Here is a 22,047-nt window from a genome sequence, read left to right on the forward strand (position 1 = left end):
ACTTATGTAGATGCCAGAAGGACCAAGTCCAGAGGAGCCAGAACAGGTCAGATTGTCCCAGTATGAACTATCGTATTAAAGGTATGCTACCAAATAATTATCAAACATCATACACTAGTGGTTCAGTGGCCTTTATCATTTAACTATGGAATAGTTACATGATTCAAGATGTTCTATTAAAGGAAAAGCATTAAGATGGAAGAACAGGATACTTGCTGGTCTTCTTTTCTTGCCAGTCTTTATAGTCATTAGAGTTGTTTCTGCCCTCAGTTGATTGCTTTCTTGCATCAGGTTGGTCTTCATCCTGTAAGGTGCTGGAGTGGGTTGACCTTGTGTCGTGGTTTAACACCAGCCACCAACTAAGCACCATGCAGCCACTTGCTCACTCCTCCCCCCTCCCAGTGGGATGGGGAGAAGAATCGGAAAAAAAGTCAAACTTGTCAGTTGAGATAAGGACAGTTTAATAAATAAAATATAATAACAATAGTAAAATATAATAATAATTTGTAATGAAAAAATATAACAAAGAGAGAGAAATAAAGCCCAAGAAAAAAACAAATGATGCACAGTGCAATTGCAAACTACTCACTGACTGATGCCTGAGCAGCGATCCATCCCTCTTGGCCAACTGCCCCCAGTTTATAAACTGGGTATGACATTCTGTGGTATGGAATATTCCTTTGGCTAGCTCGGGTTAGCTGTCCTGGCCATGCTCCCTCCCAGCTTCTTGTGGACCCGCTCACTGGCAGAGCATGGGAAAACTGAAAAATCCTTAACTTAGGATAGCGCTACTTAGCAACACTAAAATATCAGTGTATTATCAACATTATTCTCACACTAAATCCAAAACACAGCACTGTACCAGCTGCTAGGAAGACAATTAACTCTATCCCAGCCACAACCAGGACACTTTGGCTACCAGGTGCCCACCAAGCCACTCTGTCACTCCCCCTCCTCAGCAGAACAGGGGGAGAAAATACCATGGAAAAGCTCATGGGTCAAGATAAGGACAGGGAGATCACTTACCAATTACCATTGAGCAAAACCGGCCCAACATAGGGAAATTAATTTTTATTGCCAGTTAGTAAGACAGTAGCATAATGAGAAATAAGAACAAAACTGAAAACATCTTCGCCCCACCCCTCCCTTCTTCCTAGGCTCAGCTTCACTCCCAACTCTTCTACCTCTTCCCCCTCAAGTGGCATAGGGGTATGGGGAATGGGCATTGCGGTCAGTTCATAATGCTTTGTCTCTGCCACTCCTTCCTCCCCACACTGTTTCTCTGCTCTGGCATGGGGGCTCTCCCACAGGAGACTCCTTCAGAAAACCTCTTCTGTGTGGCTCCTCTCCACAGGCTCCAGTTCCTACCAGGAGCCTGCTCCAACACTGTTGCCTGCAACTTCCTTCTGGACATGTCCACCTGCTCCATTGTGGAGTCCTCCATGGACTGCAGTGTGGATATCTGCTCCAGCATGGTCCTCTGTGGGCTGCAGGGGCACAGCCTGCCTCACCATGGTCTGCACCACGGGCTGCAGGGGAATCTCTGCTCTGGTGCCTGGAGCACCTCCTCCCCCTCCTTCTTCACTGACCTTGGTGTCTGCAGGGCTATTTCTCACATGTTTTCTCACTCCTCTCTTACAGCTACTGCACAGCATTTTTTACCCTTTCTTAAATACATTGTCGCAGAGGTGTCACCATCATTGCTGATGGACTCAACTTTGGCCAGCACCAAGTCCCATCTTGGAGCCGGCTGGAACTACCATCTCTCTCTGACATGGTGGCAGCTCCTGGTGTCTTCTCAGAGAAGCTACCCCTGCAGCCCCTCCACTACCAAAACCTTGCCACATAAATCCAATACAGGTGCACACAAATCCAGTGAACCAATAGGACTACTTTTATGTTTAACCCTAATTTTATGTGATCAGTACCAGAGTTCTCAATCCCTTATAGGCTTGGGTCTCTTAAGGAAATGATGTTTATAGTTCTTGTCTCTGGCAGTGTTCTATGTCAGACACTCTTTTACACTACTTCTCTCCCCACAAAGGAACAAATTTATGAGAAAGAGGAAGAGGATCATTACAGAAGCTGTATCTCCCCAGTATCTCAGCACCACTAGTGTGTGGTGTTGTCCTCACCCCCATCTTGCAACTAGAACCACCATTTACTCCCATGCAGCATGTACCCATTTTCCTTGTCTCAGTGCTCTCCCTCAGATGTCTTGAGGTCAGCTAAGACTGGAGTTCTCTCAGCGCACTAGTGCTTGAAAGAAGATAGGGAGAAATATTGAGACAAAAAGTTGGTCATGTAGCTAACCATAACCAGGTCCTGCACTTGATAACACCTAATAAAATCTTGTTGTATTAGTCGTCTAAGCCAAAGAAAGCAAGCTTTCAAGATGAAGCATTCAGTAATTTCTCAACCTCAAACTTTGTTTCCCCCTCCATCTCTCACTAGCTACATTTCTTTGATGTTTAAGATATGCTGATGGTTTATTAGCTGGTGACTTCCTATGAAATGTAAATAATACAAGCAGGTTGTTGGAACTCCTAATGAGTGTGGAGCCCAAGGGTGTGTTTAAGCATATGCAGGATTGAGATTCTGATCTATTAGTAGTTATTTCTAAACTATGAATGGAGATTTTTCCAAGTCACGAACAGATGTTTTAAAGTTAATTGGGAATGCAATATAAAAGGACATTGCGTCTTCTGTTTCTGACCATTGCTGGCTTTGAAATGAACTTGTATGATTCCTTCACTGTGGATTTTTTTTCTTTCAGATGGAGCAAACATGTGATGATATAGATGAAATGTTCAGCAATTTACTTGGGGAGATGGACATGCTGACCCAGGTAAATAGTTCTTTTCTTCCATCAAGATTAGAAAAATAGCTGTTCTGCGTTAGAGAAGAGGCAACTTTTCTACATTTTTCATGTACCTCCATTTTGAATAAATACAGATATATTATTTTGAAAAAACCTTCAACTGAATTTCTCTGCTTGACATTTTAAACAAGTAGCCTGAAGAATAAAGTAATATCAGTGCAGGCTAGATTGTTAAAGAGAGCTAAGTGCCTATGAAAGATGCTTTCTCCAGAAAAACAAATAAGCAATTTAAATTCCTCTGGACTCAGTCCCAAGAAATTGAAAGATTCTGTCAAAACAGGAAGAGTTTGAGTCAGAATTTTCAGGTATGAATGCTTGGCATACATGAATAAATGGGATGTAGCCTGAGTGTCAAATGTAAGCTTTGGAAATGAAAGCAACATTTTGAATATATGCAGAAGAGTAATCTGTACATGTGGCAAAATACTATGTTACAGCTAGGGTGGCATTCAAGAATTTATAGGGACATTCTTGCCCGTGCAGAATACACTCTTGAAAGGAAACTATAAAACAGCATGGGCCTATTCCTAAACCTATAGTCACAGGATACTTCCTGCAAAACCTGATGAAAGGAGAATTTTTATTTCTAAAAAAAACCCCCACAAAGTCAATACATTTGTTGTATTTTAGTAAATACATGCTTGAAAACACTTAAGCCGTCATCTTGGATTCTGTGTGAATTTAATTGCTTACAGCCTCTGTTTTGAGGGGTCTTTCCTCTTGGTGAATCCCAGTGCTTGCCAAATTAAATACCAATAATTCTGAGCCACAGAATAGAAATTGTGCTTAAACGGTATGAAAGCCAAGATTTCACAGACATTCTTAGCTGTCAAGTCACAATAGTTTGGCCTTTGGTAGCCTTTCTGCTTTTTAAGGGCTTTTTATAACCATGCATATTTATTTTTTTTTATATATGTATATAAAGAGAGAGGGGTTTAAGGTGATTTCATTTCGTTATTATGCCTTGAAAATTAACAAAAGACTGCTTGTGATAAATTTTACCTCTTCAGATTGGACACAGCACCGTTATGAGTGCAGGCGATGGGAAGGGAGTAAGAGAGTGAGCCTGTTATCTCTCTGCTCATCAGCGCAGTAATGGGTGGAATGGGATGCGTTCCTAAGACAGTGACTGACTCCTCCTCCTCTCTAAAATGCTGGCATTGCCTCTTACCTCAGCATTGTATGGGAGGAGGAGACAGGCATGTCTGAAAGCCTACAGACTTTCAGTTAGCAGACTTGCATCAGTTAATTCCTTTAGACTCTTAATTTCCAAAATGAGACTGTAGATAGTTTTTCACCCTTTTTCACCAATCTGTCTGTTCTTAAAGTGTAAATGATAGAAGCACACAGAGATACCTTCACATTGCATAACAAGGCTGAAAAATAAATGCAAATTCAGAATTGGGCTTTTCTGCTATTTCAGTGTAATTAATTTTAAACTTTTTTTTAGCATTTTGATTGTTTTCTCTTTAATTTCTCTTTGCATGTACTTTCTTTTTTTTTTCCTGCACTTTTAAGGCCATTATGAGGTGTTACAACTTATTGTTAGATTAGTGATGAAAGTATTTCCTTTATGCTCTTACAGTCTGTTTCATCAATACATTTTGTGTGCTCCCTTTTTCTCTCTCTTTTTTTTTTTTTTGTCAGGCACTGCAAAACTATCTCATGTGCTTCATTTCTCCCTCTTCCCCAATTTATACTGTGTCTATTTTTATGAGAGTGAGTATTAACACAGAAACAGTGTTTAAACTTATCACTGCTTTGGTTTCTAGCTCTGTATAACTTCAGAAGAAACCAGCATGTCCTGGGTGGGAAATAGGTGAAAAGAGCTGCCAAGAAAAATATTTGCATTAATTTTCATGGAAAACGCCTGTCAGTTTCAAGTAGCTCTAAGAAATGTAAATGCCTCTGGTACAAATTGGGTATGAGCACCAGCAGACAAACATCTCACAGGGATGTATGAACAAAGGTATAGCTTGTAGGATATATGAAGTAATCCTTCCATTCTGTGCAGCACTGGTAAGACCTCAAAAGGGAAGCTGTCCAGTGTTAGTGCTGCATTTTGAGGAGAAGGAGGGTTGACTGGAGAAAATCCAGAGGAAAGCAATGGGAATGATGAGAAGGAAAAGAAACATGACCTGTAAGAAAATATTGAATTAGGTTTAGTCTAGAGAAAAGGAGACTGATAACAGTCTTAAAGTACCTCAAAGGCAGCATCAGAGCAGAAAGAAGTACTTGGTTCCTCATGTCCATGGTGAGTAGGACAGCAGGGAATGGTCTTCAGCTGCAGCAAAGGAAGTTTAGGATGAGCATCACAAGAAAGGTTTGATGGCAGGAATAGTGATCTCAATAGTGAAGTAGAGGAACAGATTGCCAGAGGTGGTGATGGAATTTATCTAATAGGAAGCTTTTAAAATCAGGTTAAGTACACATTTTTCAGGTATGACCCAGGTATAACTGACCTTCCTTAGGACAGGTGCATGGTCTAGTCAAACCCTTGAAATTTCTTCCAGTCTTATTTACAGGGTTTGCTTATTAGAGCTATCACATTCCTCACTGTGGAAGGGAGAACGTATATTCTTCTATCTCCGCTGTATGCACTCTTCCTAACTCGTGAAGCACTGATTCCCTGCCCGCTTCCTAAACAGTGAGCCACAGACTAGGAATTCTCTATTTAACTATGCAGATTTTCAGTTTACATTGCAAACAGCAGCATGTTTTGTTGTTTGTTGTATTTGAAGTTTTTTTGCAAACAGCATGAGGAAGCAACAGCTAGATTACATTTATATTAGTAAGTAAAGCACTGGAGCAAATAGCACTGTGTAGCTCAAGTGTGTACGCAGCTAAACTCTTTCAACACCATCACCTCACTCCCCTTCAAAAACCCACCAGAAACTAAAAATCAGTCTAGCTTTATCCACTGTCTCTATTAGAAACAGCCCTAGCCTCTGCTGTTCCCCACACTGAGCCTGGGTGTTGCCTGACAAGAGTTGCAGATGACATAGGTCAACATTGTATTGAGAAGCATGCAAACCATTACAGACTTCGCATGGTTGTGAGACCGTTGTCCTGGCCCTATGTAGTTTATCAGTCTGGGCATAATCCCAGAAACTAATGTGTGTCAGTCTGTTCACTGAAGAAGAGTTTAGTTTATTAGACAAATTCAGGTAATTGATTTACAGATATTAATGTCTGTAATAGTAATTGTGTCATCAGATACCTGTTTTCTTCTTCTATCTTAACAGAGTTTAGGAGTGGAGACTGTACAACCTCCATCCCCCAAAGTGTCCAACAATGAATTTACCTTTACAGTTGGTTTTAAAGATTTAAATGGTAAGTAGCTGAATGGACTCTTTCATGCTCTTTATGCTTATATGAACAACAAACGAGAAGAAAAACTTCAAACACCCTTGATCCAAAAAACCCCACCAAAACAAAAAAAACCCCACCCACCTATTTTGCTGAAGAGGGAGTTGTATTTGTGTGTCTCAATTTAGGAAATGTCAAAGGGGCGAATTTTTTTTAAAGGGACATTGCTCAGTCTCATACAGCAGTCAGACTTTTTAAAATGTCTGAGTGTAGAGGAAAACAAAAATGAGAAGTCCCCCAAATAACTTTCTCAAAGGAAACCTTTTTTATGTAAAAATTTGACTTGATAGGAAGTTCCTCAGTGTGAGGTCAGAGCTGCATAAGCATTTTTGTCCAGTGGAAGTATTGGCTTCAGCTGCTTCCACTTTACATTGCTTATTCTCATTCTGGTTTTCACTGTCACTTTTGCATGTATAGCTCCTTGTTGAGGCTGTGTGACAAACCAAATGAGGGAATTTATCTGAGTTGAAAAAAAGAACCCTCCCTTTGGTTTTGTTTGTGTTTTTTTTTGCTTTTTACTAGGGGCTGGTTGTTTGCCTTTGCCTGAGCTGGTTTTAACCTGTGTTTTTGTCCCAGAATCGGTTCAGTATTAAGCTACCTAATGCCTCTTACCAGCAAGGTGGGTAGAAGTATGTAAATAGAGAGGAACATAAGCCAACTTTCCCACTGAAAAGGAAAGCTTATGAAAATACTCAACTAGCATAACAGGTAAAGCAGACTAAACTGAGATGATCTAGTGACATGTTCACACTCAGTCTGATGAATGATCTAGTACTTTTGCATACTAGCATTTTTGAGTATCTAGTTCAGAGCTCTCCATCCCTTCCCAAAGTCCCACTTAAAGCTTTCCCAATTTCTGATTTTTTTTTTTTTTTTTAACTAGACTCTTTGAAGAGATTTAAACCACTGAATCTGTTGGTACATAAAGAACCCTTCTCTTCTAGAAAGCTAAATTATCCTACGGGATGTTATTCCACAGAATCTCTTATACCATGTCTAGTTCAAACAACCAAAGAAGAAATTGCATATGAAGTTCCAGTGTAGGATTTTATCTTATACTCTGACAGAGTAGAAGACAAAGCAAAAGTTATGATATTTCTGTCTGGTTGATAAGATGCTTTTGAAAAGAGACTGTCTTGTTTGTTCTTTGCCTAAAAGATCCTTAAACCCCTGCATATTACATGAGGCATTTCACACGTGTTGATCACACAATTACTGATGTGCTACAAATGATACCACACAATTTCTTGTGTCTTGAAACTCTCTGATTCTGCTTCATGTTAATTTTAGAGTTGTAGAATGGTAGTAATATATGAAGATATTCTTGATCTAGGCCTCAGTTACATAATTTGTTGTGTGCTATACCAAAACTTGCTAAGCATTTATGTATGTACTTAACTGAAGATAAGTAAGTAGCCTAATGGGAGCTAATGAAATTTCTTGCATCCATATCACTAAGCATGTGCCTAGAAACCTTGCTGGATCAGGGCCACATTTTATAACATTATAAGGGTCTGAGACTGTATCACTGAAAGTGAAGCTTACTGTCCTGTTTAATTTGTATTCATAGAGTTCCTTGTACTCTGAACTTCAGTATGACCAGATTAGTGGCTATTTCTAAAACACATTTGTTTGTTGAACTCATTTAAAATGTTGTTTCCTTTCCCATAACCCTTGTATCTTATAGTAACCATGCCTTCTGCAATTTAATCTCCATAAAGTGGAAGCATAGTGTTTTGCATTGCACTCACTCTGACACATTTTGTGGTTTTCTTTACAGAATCCCTAAGTGCCCTAGAGGACAAAGACCTGGATGCTTTAATGGCTGATCTTGTAGCAGACATAAATGATGTTGAACAGAGAACTTTACAAGCCCAGAAGACTACTTCTGGCAACCAGCAAAACACAGTCACTCAGCCTTCAACAGGCTTAGATAGTGACATTTATTCTAAATCAAGTTCCTCTGTTACCATTACTGGACCGTTTGGGGATGACTTGCCCCCTCCACCTCCAGACCCCTATTTAGACCTTCCGCCACCACCACCACCACCTCCTCCTGAGCCACTCACCCAGGTAAGCCTGGGTGGAACCTTGTTCTAAGCGTTCAATAGTTCTTGTAATTTTGCAAGTTGTATTTGGCATTGGATCAACAGTGGATATCCCAGGTAGAAGCATCTTGGGAAGGTTCTGCAATGATGAAACGTGCATGAACTGTGGAGTGAGAGTTTTCTGTTATGGGTTCAGCAATTTCTGCCTGTTCCTTGACCTATTGCCCATTTCCTTGCCTTTCTAATCATCATTTTGATAGCCCAAGACAGGCATTAACCATTGCAAATGGAAAACTTGTCACTGAATTTTTTTTTTTTTTAGTAAGCACTGATCAGTTAATAACTTCTCATAGAGAACTTGGCTTTGTCATCAGTGCAAAGCATGGCCAAAGATCCCACCATTTTGTGAAGATGTCACTGTGTTTTTTTCATTGCAGTCTGTGCTATTGGTACTGATGAGACGGTCTTGTGGGTGTTTGCCAGACACATCCCTGGCCTAACTAATTTCTTGCAATAGGAAAAGCTGTTCAGTTGTGTAAAACTCAACATTTGCTAGGAGACTGGGTGCAAGGCTGAGCACAAAGAAGTACCTCTCCTAATCCCAGCCCAGAATCACTCTGCGATTCTTGGGTTTGTCTTTGAAGGGAAGTAATAAAGATCATCTGCAATATGAGACAAATGCTCTTTACTTAGGAGGTGCCAAAGTTATCAGTAGGTAATATTTACAAACAATTAGCTTACCTGTACAGTAAAATTTCAGACTTACCACAACCTCCTCCATGTTTGTGTTTCTTGCAGAGTTGTTTTAACAACTGATATCAAATGTGGTATTTCTAGTAGAAGCATTAGAAGCTCATTTCTTTGACATGAGGTTGTGGAGAGGGAGATAATGTAAGAATTCTGCCCTGTCACAGCCTTGTGGGGAGAGTATGTGCATTAGAAGAGTGATGCAGTCATAAAAACATGAATCTGAAATTGTGAAAGATCTAAAAGTATCTCTTTCAGTATTCATATACATAGTAACTATGATGGAGAGAAGATGTTTACATTTAGGGAATGGAAAGATTTTAGGGAACGTGAAAAGTGCTCTGTCAGCCCATGTAGAACTGTACCAGTCAGTTTTGCTTAAAACCATGGGCAATTCATTGCCGTTTAAAAATCCACACAAACTGAGTATGAATCACCTCAACATCACTGCTGCCCCTGTGTTTAGCATCATACAGCAGACATATTTAGCAAAAGGAACAGAAAATTTGGTAGGAAGGTGACCTTTCTGATTATACAAAAATTGATTCAACTGGATAAAGCTTTATTTGGTGCATGGGACCTTTCAGTGCTGTTTGAAGAGTGAAAGTTGTAAACATGTGGGAAGAACTTTGCCATTTTTCTGTATCTCAAAGATAATAGTTAACTTCCTATTTTAAAGGAATATAAAGATTTGAAAAAACAGCAGCTAGACAGCTTCAGAAGCTGAAGTCTTTTATTTAACTAGTATGATTGATACAGAAGAGGTGCTACCAAGATAAGTTCAATCCATCATCTTACAAACATGTCCCCATCTTGATTTAGACTCATGACCTTTAAGGAATAACCAAGCTTCTAAAGAGTTTGGTTTGGAAGCTGAGGAAGTATGGTCTGAAAGGGTGGCTGGTTAGGTGGGCTGAGATTGACAAAACTGCCAGACTCAAGGGCTAGTAATCAATGGTTTGCTGACTGGTAACAAGTGGCATCAATGCTGGGGCTTGTATTCTTTAACATTTTCATCTGTGACCTGAGTGATGACATAAAAAAATCATCTGCAGATGTGCTGAAGATGCTTAATTAAGGGCACTGTCTGACAAGATGAATGACAGAACTTCAGTGCAGGGGGACCTTGAAAAACGTCAGGACTGGGCCAGCAAAACCCTCAGAAATGCAGCAAGGTACAAGGTCCCGTGCCTGGGTGGAATAACCCCATGCATTTGAACAGTTTGGGAGGCAACAGGTTGAGCAGTAGCCCTGCTGAAAAGCAGATGGCATCCTGGTGGATGTCACATTGAATAAGAACCATGAATGCAAGGTCATCTCAGTATGGGAAACTGGCCTGTGTTGGGAGGGGCATGGCCAGCAGGCTGAGGAAGCCATTATTCCTTTCACTTGGCACTGGTGAGGCCACACCTGGAATACTGCACCCCATTCTGGTTGTGGAGATACTGGAGAGTGTCCAGCAGAGAGCTGCTGGGATGGCCAGGGGCAGGGAGTGATCAGGGGACAGCAAGGAGAGGCTGAGGAAGCTGGGCTTGTTTAGTCTGACAGAGGAGGCTGGGGAGTGGTCTAATGACAGCCTAAAAATACCTGAAGGGTAGCTACAAAGCTGGTGGAGCCAAATTCTTCCATGGTAGTGTTAGGTCATATAACAGTGGGCAACAGCTACGTGTTGTGGCTTTGTAGTTTCAGACAAGACATTAGGAAAACCTTTTGCATTTCAGGTGGTGGTGTAGCACTGGAACAGGTAACCCAGATTGATCACATATTGTCTTTCTTTGGAGGTTTTCCAAACTTTGCCAGGCAAAATGGTAGCTGACCGAACCTAATGTTGGTGATAGTCCTGCTTTGGGCAGGGAGCCAGACTACGGACCTCCAGACCTCTCTTCCAACCAGGGTTTTTATGATGCTGTGATCTAAAGCTCGCTGAAATCAACAGTGTTATACAGTTGTTTCCCTTGAGTGTTGTACTGAGCTAACTCTCTATTAGCTGGCATCCTGCATTAACCTGAGGGTCAAAGAAGATTTCAGAGCGAAAAGTGAATATACTTGCTAAACACAACTGGAATTCTATATGCAAAAACGTAGCTGGAAGTCACTTCTGTCTCCCTCAATTAAAGTGTTCCTCTGAGATTGTATGCCAAGATAAATCTCTAGTAGTGTTTTCTGGTCTCTTACCAGATACAGGGACAGGGCAGAGTAGGATGAGAACAGGAGGTAGAGGTGTTTCTAAGGAATCTGTCTGCAGTAGTTTATTTCCTCATTAAGGCACTGGTTCTGCTTTCGCTCACAGCCCTTGCCTCATTTTCTGATACTGGTTGTATTCAGATAGTGCTAGCATACCCATTGTGTGGCTTACTGTCCACAAAATTGCCTGTAGGGCTATTACAGAAGTTGCAGTGTGAATGATGGAGGTAATAACTATTTAAAATTGCTGTGGAAAGAACTGATTTCAAATTAGTATTTACTGTCTTGGTTAGTATTTGCTTTGACATGATGTTTTTGCTCAGTAGAATGAAATGCAGCTGTAAATGGAATGTATTTTGTTTCATCAAAATCCATGTTCCTGTTAGCCAGGATTCTTCATAAGTGATTGTTGAGCCAGTCAAGACTGATGTTTTGTTTAACACTTCTGGTTGTCTGTAGTCAAATAAGAATGCACCTCTAAGACTATTCTCTAACCTTTAAGTGTGCCAAAATTAAGAAGTACAGCCTTTCTTTCAGAGAAAGGTAGAGCTGTCTCATAAGTTTCCATCAACTCTGATGCTTCTTTTTAAAACTGTCTTTAAACTAAATAAGGCTTCTACACTTTTCTACGATATTATCTAGATGATTTTTATGTGCTTCTGTCTGAAGATCCAGAAAATGTGATAATGATACTGTAGTGGGAAAAACAAATCTCTTAGCCTGTCAAAGCATTTCATTAACAGTGCTAAAATTTTGCGTGTGATAGCTTATTTACTTTGAATCATTTCCTTTTCTACATTAAGACAGACAAAGGTTATGAAAACATGAAGGCTCTCAGGTGAGAGCTCAGTTGCACAGATTTGTACAATGTGTGAACTCTGTTCGACACAGGTCACGTGCAGGTGAAGCCTGAGTTATACTGCCTAAAATTTTCAGCAGAAAGCCTGTCCACACCACACTCAATCACTTCAGTTAAGATGCTTTTCCTGCTTCCTGCAGAGAGGTGTTTTGAGATGGTATGGGGAGAGACATAGTGTGAGAGGCTGTGTGCTCTTCCCTCTGTAGAACAGTCAGCCTTACTGTGACAGTTACTTTTGTCCAACAGCTTCTGCTAAACTACAGAAGCTATTTTTGGATTTTCAAAGTTAAGTATCTCCGATCTGTAGCAATGCAAATTTCCATACCTGTGGAGAAAAAAGGACATTTTTTAACTGATTGCCTGGTATTTATAGTGGAGAATTTGGCAACAGCAAAAATGCTTGAAATCATCTCTTTCAGGTTGCACGCCTCGTCTTGTATTTTTGACATCCTAAGGATGCTAGTATCCAGGGGAAGCTGTGATAAAACAGAAGGTGGTTAGTTCAGCAAGAGGCATGTCAGTCAGGCGTACATTAGTTATGGTTGAACCTGCCTCAAAGCTTGGGATGAATAAGATAACTTTCTTAGCTCTTTTTTTGCTATGATTCTATGATACCTCTGTAAGAAGGAAGTAGCGGGAATGCTTAGTTAGGCCTAGTTTCTTGTAAGTGCATCTCCCATGAGTTACAGCCGTTCTGCATTTTAGTCTTTGGTCTTAGTCCAAAGACCACTAAAATGGAGGCTGAAAGTAACACAGGTTAAAATCTTGTGTGGAAGCAGGACAGGAACTTTCTCCCACAGTCATTGACTGAAGTTGGGTGTGCCTGTGAGTACTGTAGCAAAAAATCCTACCCCTTTAAAACAAAGGAAACTGCAAAAGCGAGAGAGAGAAACAGGGACAGTAAAAATCACCAAAGAGGCAAGAAAGCAAAGACAAGACAGTTTTCAACAGGGGGAGCAGGGATTTAAAGTTGGAAAGACACCAAACCCTCCAGTAGTACTAACAGTTCAAGGCAGCCCCAGGAACCACAGTTACTTGCTGTCCAAAATCTACTTTTCCAACTCTGTATGTGGCTGGGGGAGGCTACTGGAAGGTAGATGGCAAAAAAACCCAGTCACAGTCTATACACCAGTCACAGAGGCAACAGTAGACACTGGCATCTGGTATGTGTACCTAAGACTCTCAGCAGCTGGGGATCCAGAGTCTTCTTGGATCACAAACTTCACTGATACTGAGAGAGAGGCATGATATTGATAGAGCTGCTTTATAAAAGAAGAGCTAGGTGATACTGAGATTTTTAGGAATCTTACTGTGGCATTCAGCAAAAGATGGAATGAACTTGCATGCTCTATCTGTGTCTGTATTAATATGAATAGGTCCATTACTAGAATAAAAAGCCATGATATCATCCAATTTAAGGAGGTGTCTCTCTCACCTCCTCAGTATGCGTGCAGTAAGAGCTCATATGTTGCAAGTGAAAGAATTCAAGTAAATTAATGTACTTAACAGAAAGTGTAAAATTTTAAGTGGTATAATTGCAAGCCAAGTTTTCAGTAAGATCCTGAAAACTCTAGTTCTCTTAACACTATTGAGAGGTGAGTTTTCTTCCAAGCAGCCACATCCACAGTGCTGTTTCACTCTGGTTAGACCTTCCTTCATCTTCTCTTTTGTATCAGCTGTAACCCATATGGAAACACAGGAGAGTCCACTTTTCAGGCATTCCTGTAGCATTTGAGGAACAGATCATGTAAGGGCTGTATGACTGGACAACAAAAGGAAGCACTGGACTTGTAAATCAAAGCTTTGACTGGGGGATATTAGCTCAAGGAAAGCTGGGGGATTCCCTGTAACTATGAAGTTTCCCATGACAAGCCTTATGTTCTAGATATAAATAACAGGAAACTCTTTACAAGTAAATCTAAATTACTGGCCTTACTTAGCAAGAAGTATATGAAGTATCTTGTGTCTTTTCAGGAAGATCGAGAGGCACAGGCTAAAGCTGACAAGATTAAACTTGCATTGGAGAAACTGAAGGAAGCCAAAGTTAAAAAGGTGAGCCTTAAAAGAGTGAAATGGTACCATAAGAGCTACCAGCTAAGTATCTATTATCATTCTTCTCAATAATAAATTTCTTACTAAAATCACCAGGCTTTTTCATAGTCTGTAACTTGAGACATCTAAAGATACTCTGTAGAGCTGTCTTGTCATCTGCCTGAAGAGAAGTCTCTGGGAGAATGCTACCTCTGAGGGACTTATTTTTAAGAGGACTTGGAAGGCTTTCCCTTTTTTTTTTCCCAGTGCTGGGTCAAAGCCCACCATTCTGATAGGTTGCTTTAGAGAAAGTGGAATGTACATAAAACACGTTGCTTACTTATGCTGTGCTGATTCCAGAAGTACTAAACTTTTCTTCTACAGTGGATGTGGATTTAGCTAATCCCAACTAAATTAATGAGGGTCTTCTTGCTAAATCTTTTCACAGCAGTGTAGTAATGTACAAGGATAGTAGAAATTATTTTCGATGAACTGATTAGAAAGCTTCCAGCCAGTGTCTGCACAGTGCTGCAGTGTGTCATGTAATTATGCCTACTCATCCTAAGCTAGTGTTCCAGCTGAACTCAACAGAAGCTGCAGATGTTCAGTAACTCTGAAAAATGGTGTGAAGAAAAAAGTCATGACCTTTCAGTCTTGCTCAAATAGGAGATGGGAAGTGCTGAAGATCAGAGCCTGCAGGGCTTCCAAGAAGAATTGAAGCTTCCAATGAATTCAGGGGTGTCCAGACTTGAGATGATTCCCACAGAACAGTTTACATTCATGTACAAATGCTACCTCTGAGAGAATGTGTTTGGAGGATTTCACCAGTGTTGTCTTTGGAAATCTCTGTAACCAAACTTATGACTGCTCATTGGTCACCCTCTTTTCCTTGCAGTATTACAATGTTAGCAGTTCTCCTTTGAGAGGAGACATTTATTTTGAAGACCTTTTTTTTTTTTTTTCCACCGGGAAGATTTGGAACCATAGGGTAGAAGTAAGGCTCAGTCTTCTTGTGGCTTTGTCACTATATTAAAATTACTATGTCATTCTTGAATTCTGAATTGACTAAATAATTGTCAAGAAATCTGATCTTCTCTGTTTTACTGAAAGTGAAGGACAGAAACCAGGGAGGATGGTGTAAAGCAGGATCACAGCCCTGGACTTCAGGAGAGCAGACTTTGGCTTCTTCAAAGATCTACTTGGAAGAGTCCCATGGGATAAAGCCCTGGAGGGAAGAGGGGCCCAAGAAAACTGGTTAATATTCAAGGATAACCTCCTCCAAGCTCAGGAGAATTCCATCCTTATGAATGAAGGGCCACAAAGACGATTCAGGAACTGTAGCGTCTCTCCTATGAGGAAAGGCTGAGACAGCTGGGACTGCGTAGCCTAGAGAAGAGAAGGCTCCGGGGGGATCTTGTCTCTCTATGTAAATACCTGAAGGGAGGGTGCAAAGAGGATAGAGCCAGCCTCTTTTCGGTGGTGCCCAGTGACAGGACCAGAGGCAATGGGCACAAAGTGAAACACAGGAGATTCTGTCTGAACATCAGGAAACACTTTTTTACCATGAGGGTGGCTGAGCACTGGCACAGGTTGCCCAGGGAGGTTGTGGAGTCTCCCTCCTTGGAGATACTCAGAAGCCATCTGGACAGGGTCCTGGACAATGGGCTCTAGGTGGCCCTAATTGAGCAGTGGGTCAGACCAGATGACCTCCAGAGGTGCCTTCCAATCTCAACCATTCTGTGATTCTGTGAAGATGGCAGCTGCATGCTTGTTTCTGAGCAGTCAGCTATAACCAGACATAAATATCCTTTTTTCACTAGACATGTAGGTTATGCATGTACAACATTTCCTTTTCTCTATAATCTGCACTATGGCTCAGTTGCTTATTTTAGAGAGGAAGTTACAAGGATTGAAATTAAAGGAAGTTCACGTTTTTTCTTACATTTGCTTTTACTTTTCAGAGATAGTCTAGATTTTCTCCTGGGGATCATCACTCTCTGTTTCTACCTGATCTTTAACAGAGATTGTCACTATAGTACTAAAGCTGCTTATGCACACGTTTTAAAACAAGGAGCTATTTAAACAGGGCTATATGGAGAAGTCCTTCCAACTCACCAGTTTAATTCTAGTTTCCACGTACAGATCCTGTAGACGATTTTTCTTCTGTTTTCCGTACTAATGGAGCATCTTAAGTTCTTCCCTGATAACGTATTTGCAGTTCTTTGTCACACAGCATTTTCTTGCATTGTTCCTCTCTGGAAAAAAATGCACGCTGTTTCTTTTTAACAAATACTTCACAATGTGAAGAAATAACAAGTGTCTTAGGTTAATTTGGTCAATATAAGTAGCTCATCTGTTTGTTTAGTGATGAGTGTTGGACTACTGCCCACCTTAGTGCAATCCGATTTCAGGTTAGTCTGCTAGCATGGCAAGATTCTTCCATTCTTTTTCTCATTTGAAACTAAACTTTCTGCATTTCTAGCTTGCCTTAAGGACGCTCTGTCCTTTTGTACTTGCTTCCCTATCAAGCATTTTCCTTAATTGCACTTCTAGTAGATTTAGAGAAGAGATTAACTTCTGCTTTTTCTCCATAGTAATTTCACCTTTCCTGAAGTCATGCACACAGGACAAGGTTCAATTTCCTTTTTTGAGAAAAGGTCTTTATTTTGGTGGCAATATAATGTGAAAGCTTCCAAGCTGTTTTATTCCTTCAGCTGACTGTGGGACAAGGTGCCTTTGAATCAGTAATAACCTTCAGCCTTAATCTTTCTTATCGGTGTTAGCAGATTCAGACTAGCCTTTTACTTGCTTCTGAAATTAACTGACTCTTCTGTGACTCTCTACTCAGCTTGTTGTCAAGGTGCACATGTACGATAACAGCACAAAGTCACTAATGGTGGATGAGCGTCAGGTGACACGGGATGTTTTAGACAATCTCTTTGAGAAAACCCATTGCGACTGCAACGTTGACTGGTGTCTGTATGAAATATACCCAGAGCTGCAAATTGGTAAGTGACATTGTGACAGAGCTTGTAGCAAATAGATACAGTGCATCCTATGCTATTGGTAATCTTGAAAAGATAATTAATAACATCTCTCCTGCCCATGTGTCCACTGGTGTTAGAACATTGTAGTCTCTAAGCTGAGGGATGCTGCAGGAATGTACTTGGGTCGTCCGTGCTGTGAATGTCAGAAGGCTCCTTGCCTACCACCATTTCCATTATTCTATTTTACAGAAAATGAAGGGGCCATGTGACTTTCACTATGTTTGTTAAGACAGCAACAGATCCAAACACACTGGTACTCACCTCTGCTCTTTGAAGGGAGGATGCAGTGCTGAACTGCTGTCAGCAGGCAGTTAAATACTGGCCAAACAAATGTTGTAATTAAACAAGACTGTCTGAGAAACATTTCAGTCATTTCTAATGCTTTTCACTTGTGATAGTAGTTTTCTTAAGCATAGTTGTGAACAGGATACTGCTCTCTGATGGGGCTGCAGCTCTGCTGGTGGTACCTTATGATTTAGGAAGTAACTAACCTGGCCTCTAGGTCCCTAGGAAACAGCTGTACAAAACTTACTTACTGTTTGGTGCAATTTAATGAGTTTAGTTTCATAAAGGCTTCAAGGCCTGATTAAGAATAGAGTATTCTCTAATTGTGAGTTATTTCAGAATCTTTTTGTCGTTCAGGATGCAAAGGTATTGACATCAAAAGGAAAAGGAAAATTGCCATGACTTTCTCCCAGGGTCATATTTGACCTAGAGAGAAAAGAGAAATTGTCAAAAAGCCTTTAGCATTCTCAGTTTACAGACTTCCAGCAGAGATGTAAAAATGTCCAGAGAAAGTTAAATATCAGAACTGCACTTTAAAAGAGCCCCGGGAATAATCATCCTGCTAAACTAAAACAAGGAAATATAAAAATAGCTGAAAAAGCCTGATTGCTCAAGAGCAAAGAGATACTCATCTGCTTCTAAGAATGACAGAGACAATAGCTGCCGATCTGTTCTTTCTACTCCATTAAGATGATACATGAAGCAACGCTGCTGCATTCTTTTGTACCTCTTTATCCTAACTAAGAAAAGGCTGGAAATTTCATTAGACCCTAGAAATGTCACAGATGTCACTGAATAATTTTAGAGTGTTTTCTTGTCTTGGGAAGTTGCTCCTTCTAGTCTAGTGTGACTTGGACAATCATTTCTGAGGGTTAGGATGGCAGCATATAAACAGATTGTTTTCTGAATCTCCATAATCATTAAAAAGAATGTACTTGTGTTTCTTCATAATCTGGATAGACATTTTGAATTCCCCATCACACAGTTAAAACTGAAGGCATCAGGGAGAACATATACTACAAACGTTGGGGTCAATGGTTAGAATTTTTTTTTTTTGTAAGTAAAAATTACTTGTGTTACTTTAGTCCCAGCTAGTACTAGGTGCTTTGGGTTAGTGTATTGGTATAGTAAGGAATTACACTCATAAACTATTACACTCATAAACTATGAGGACAGAAGAGTAGGAAAGGAAATAGATCAGTAGTTTCTTCAGGAAAAAAGGAAAAGTCTATGAACTCCTCATGCAGAGGTCTATCACCAGGTCCAAATCAGCTGGGAATGGAGCCTTTTTGTTTGCAGAAGGGAATTTTGATATGGATGGAATGGTACATATTCTTTCTTCTGCTTCCAGTGCACAGCAACAGGCAGTTAATTTTGTTAAAAATCAAAACAATGTGAACCATTCTTTATTCTTGTCAGTATAGTTCTTGGCAGTTCTAGGTAGCGCTATTATTATCATCGTGCTTAGAAGACAGGCTTTCCTGCACTTTCCCATTCTACCTGCTTTCCATGTTAGTATTCAAGAGAATAAAACTACATTTACTTTAAGAAGCAAATCTGAGCAGCAAGTATTTCAGGCCAAACTGAAAGTCCAAGCTAGTTTTGTATCAGAAGATCCTTGACAGAGTATCTTGTAATTACTGTTATTTTGAAAGATGACCATTGCAAATAAACTAAACTATAGTTTTAGATTAATTGCATGTTAAATACCACAAATAATCTCAGCAGTGAGATGGTGATATAACACTGGACTGTACATACCAGCATGTATTTTGTAATAAAGAGTATTGTCTTATAATGGGCATCCAGATTTGACTATTTTTTTGTAGCAGTAGTTATAAAAAAGACCCTCCTGAGGATTGCTAAAATCATACCTTTTATACAAGAAAAGCCTGGCACTGGAAATCAACAAACACAAGTATATGTGGCAAAAATTAGTGTTAAATAACTAGTGTTACAACCTGAGAATTATTTTAGGGCTATCCTGGACAGTAAGATACTGTTTAACCTTCAAACTGTTACTTGGGTTTTATATAGTGCTTTATATTTCCAGTGCATTGCAGAAGTATCAGCTGACAAATGAAAGTGTTATGTTGCTTGTGGTGTTAAAAGTTAGTGTGTACATGTGAACTGACCCTGAAACTAATCTCATTTTGTGAATTTAATTAATTCACAAAGTTTAGTTTTGATGGGACATGCTGAACCCTTATCAAAAGTAACAAGAGTGATAAAGAAAGCCTACAAAACATATGCTCTGTTATCTCCTCTTATACAAGGCCAGTCTAGGCCATTTAAAGATGCAGTCACCACAGACCACTGAAATGGGAATACAGCTGTTTCCAGGGAATTGCCAAAATCATGCTGAAAATTGGAGCTGTGTCAATTTGCTACCCCAGTACTGAATTTGTAGAAAAAGGCAGTTTGGGCCATTTCCAAATTATCTGTCAAATTATGCTCAATTCCTTTTCCTTCCAAAGGGGGTTTATGTGACTGTTCAGCTACTTTGTACAAGTGAAACCACAGAAGAGATTGGAGTTACCAAACCTCAACATACCCTGTGGCTTTCCTGGGTGGAGGATCTGGGTTCAGATCAGCTCAGGAAGGGAGAGAACTGACACTAGGTCTCCCACATCTCTGGTGAGTTTTTTAACTACAGAGATGCTGGGTGAAACAGTATATCTTCACATCAGTTCTCAGTCAGTGTTCCTATTTCCTCTGTTTTGCTCTTTCTGTTTTTAAATACAGTTGCTTGAAACAAAACATTTTATTTTCAGTGCATAGAATTCTTCCTGCTGACGAAAAGCAATTTTTCATTTGTTACCATAAGTAAAAAGACAATGACATAAGTTTTTACTATTTTTTTAAAATTCAGTAGCCAAAGTGAATATATATTCCCCCCCTAATCATACTATAAACCTTAAAAAACAAAAGCAAATAAAAAGCAGAAAGCTGTTGAGAGACATGGGTGTAACCGTCTACTCCTAGTGGGACACTGTTTCCATCCTTTGCTGTCTTCAGGCAACAGCACAGAGATGCAGGAGGAATCCAGGAGCATGCCAGAGCTACATAAGACATCTTCTGTAGCTGATTTGCCCTTCCACATGACAGTATTTTCATGTGGGTTTGCTCCCTTCTGTGCAGTAGAAAAGAGTGCTGGACTGTCCAGCTCTGAGCGAACATCATATAATGATTACATTCTTACAAGCAATTTCTGCAGCCTCAGGAGAGGGGAGAAAGAGTTGAGTGTCTTACATTACCTTTTCTGTCTCTCCAGAAAGGTTTTTTGAAGACCATGAAAATGTTGTTGAAGTGTTATCAGACTGGACTCGAGACACTGAGAATAAGATTCTGTTTTTGGAAAAAAGTGAAAAATATGCTTTATTTAAAAATCCCCAGGTAAGCTAATGTGGTATTTGGGTAAGAGTCTAAAATTACATCATATAGTCTGTATGCTGCCTATTGCATGATTAATTTGCTTTCAGCTCTGTCAGTTCAGAATTAGAGAAAGCAAAACTTGTACTTTCAGCAAAGAACCCCCAGAATGTTGAATGCAATGATTTGAAAATTAGTGCTTTCTATTCTTTTCGGTTAAAGTCTCGTCTGCAGTGGTAAAAAAAGAAGCGTGTATTTCTCCACTGGTACCAGCTGTTGCTTCAGCCCAACTCTTGGAACTGGGGTGAGATGGCATCAATATTTCTTTGAAGGTCCAGTTTTGCCAGCTGTATATGAAAATTTGCTGAGTGAAAAGTACGCCGAGTACTACAGAGAGTTTATCTGGATTTCATTTAGACTGGAGAGAAGAATTGGTTGAACAGTAACTTGTGCACACTAACTTTGTAAAAAGAGGGTCTGCATGCTGAATCATGTCAAGTTATTCAGGGTAGATGTATACATAAATCATTTATTTCTTGTGATATGTGATCAAAACCATATTTACAAACAACCTAGCACGTACAGTTGATGGATTCTGGGGCATTAGATCTTTTCCCTTTGTCAGCAGTCTGTTAGCTCACTGAGCATCTGGTTCATTCCTGAGGGCAGCAAGAGAAAAATGAGCAATTCAGTGTTGCTGAAAAAGAGTCAAATATATAATGTGGGAGCAAATCTCACCAAGCTGCCCATTAGGAAGTTTTTTATTTTTAGAATGAGCCAGGTTTCAAATAAAACCTGCAGAGAGGAAGTTTCCTTCATTGACATGACAAGTATCCACAGTCAGGGAAAAAAAACTTCTCCTGCAGAGTACGTGGATTGATGTTGATTTTTAATACGAAACAGCAAAGCCAAGTTTGGAAGCAAAGCATGCATGATGGCTCAAGATGTCATACTTTCTAATGGACATAAACATACCTAGCAGCAGAGGTTCGATTGTACATTTGATTCGTACACTAGTAGTGTTGTTTGGGCAAGTGGCTTAGGGCAAGGCTGTGAACCTCCTACCTCTTTTGATGAAGATTCTGGGCATTTTGATTGCAATGAACTTCAGAAATAAACATGACCTAAACCAAAACCAGATTAAGAGTGTAGGTCTGTCTTCCTATCTGAGGATATGCTGGGCTTGATCTGGACGTGTCTGCTGTCCTTGAGCTTCAGCCCCTC

General features: G+C 40.1%; 1 protein-coding gene across 2 annotated transcripts in view; it reads left to right on the forward strand.

Moving 5' to 3' along the window:
• The window catches only part of APBB1IP (amyloid beta precursor protein binding family B member 1 interacting protein), a 69,704-nt gene that overhangs the window by 14,418 nt on the left and 33,239 nt on the right, over window positions 1-22,047 (forward strand). For both annotated transcript variants that reach the window (XM_074866454.1, XM_074866459.1), the window contains exons 2-7: window positions 2,777-2,848; window positions 6,127-6,214; window positions 8,031-8,323; window positions 14,063-14,140; window positions 16,968-17,127; window positions 20,726-20,847. In XM_074866454.1, coding sequence (XP_074722555.1) covers window positions 2,777-2,848; window positions 6,127-6,214; window positions 8,031-8,323; window positions 14,063-14,140; window positions 16,968-17,127; window positions 20,726-20,847 — 813 coding nt within the window. The remainder of the gene's footprint in view (window positions 1-2,776; window positions 2,849-6,126; window positions 6,215-8,030; window positions 8,324-14,062; window positions 14,141-16,967; window positions 17,128-20,725; window positions 20,848-22,047) is intronic.

Source organism: Strix uralensis, chromosome 1 (genome assembly GCF_047716275.1).
Source record: "Strix uralensis isolate ZFMK-TIS-50842 chromosome 1, bStrUra1, whole genome shotgun sequence".
In the NCBI taxonomy this organism is placed as follows: Eukaryota; Metazoa; Chordata; class Aves; order Strigiformes; family Strigidae; genus Strix; species Strix uralensis.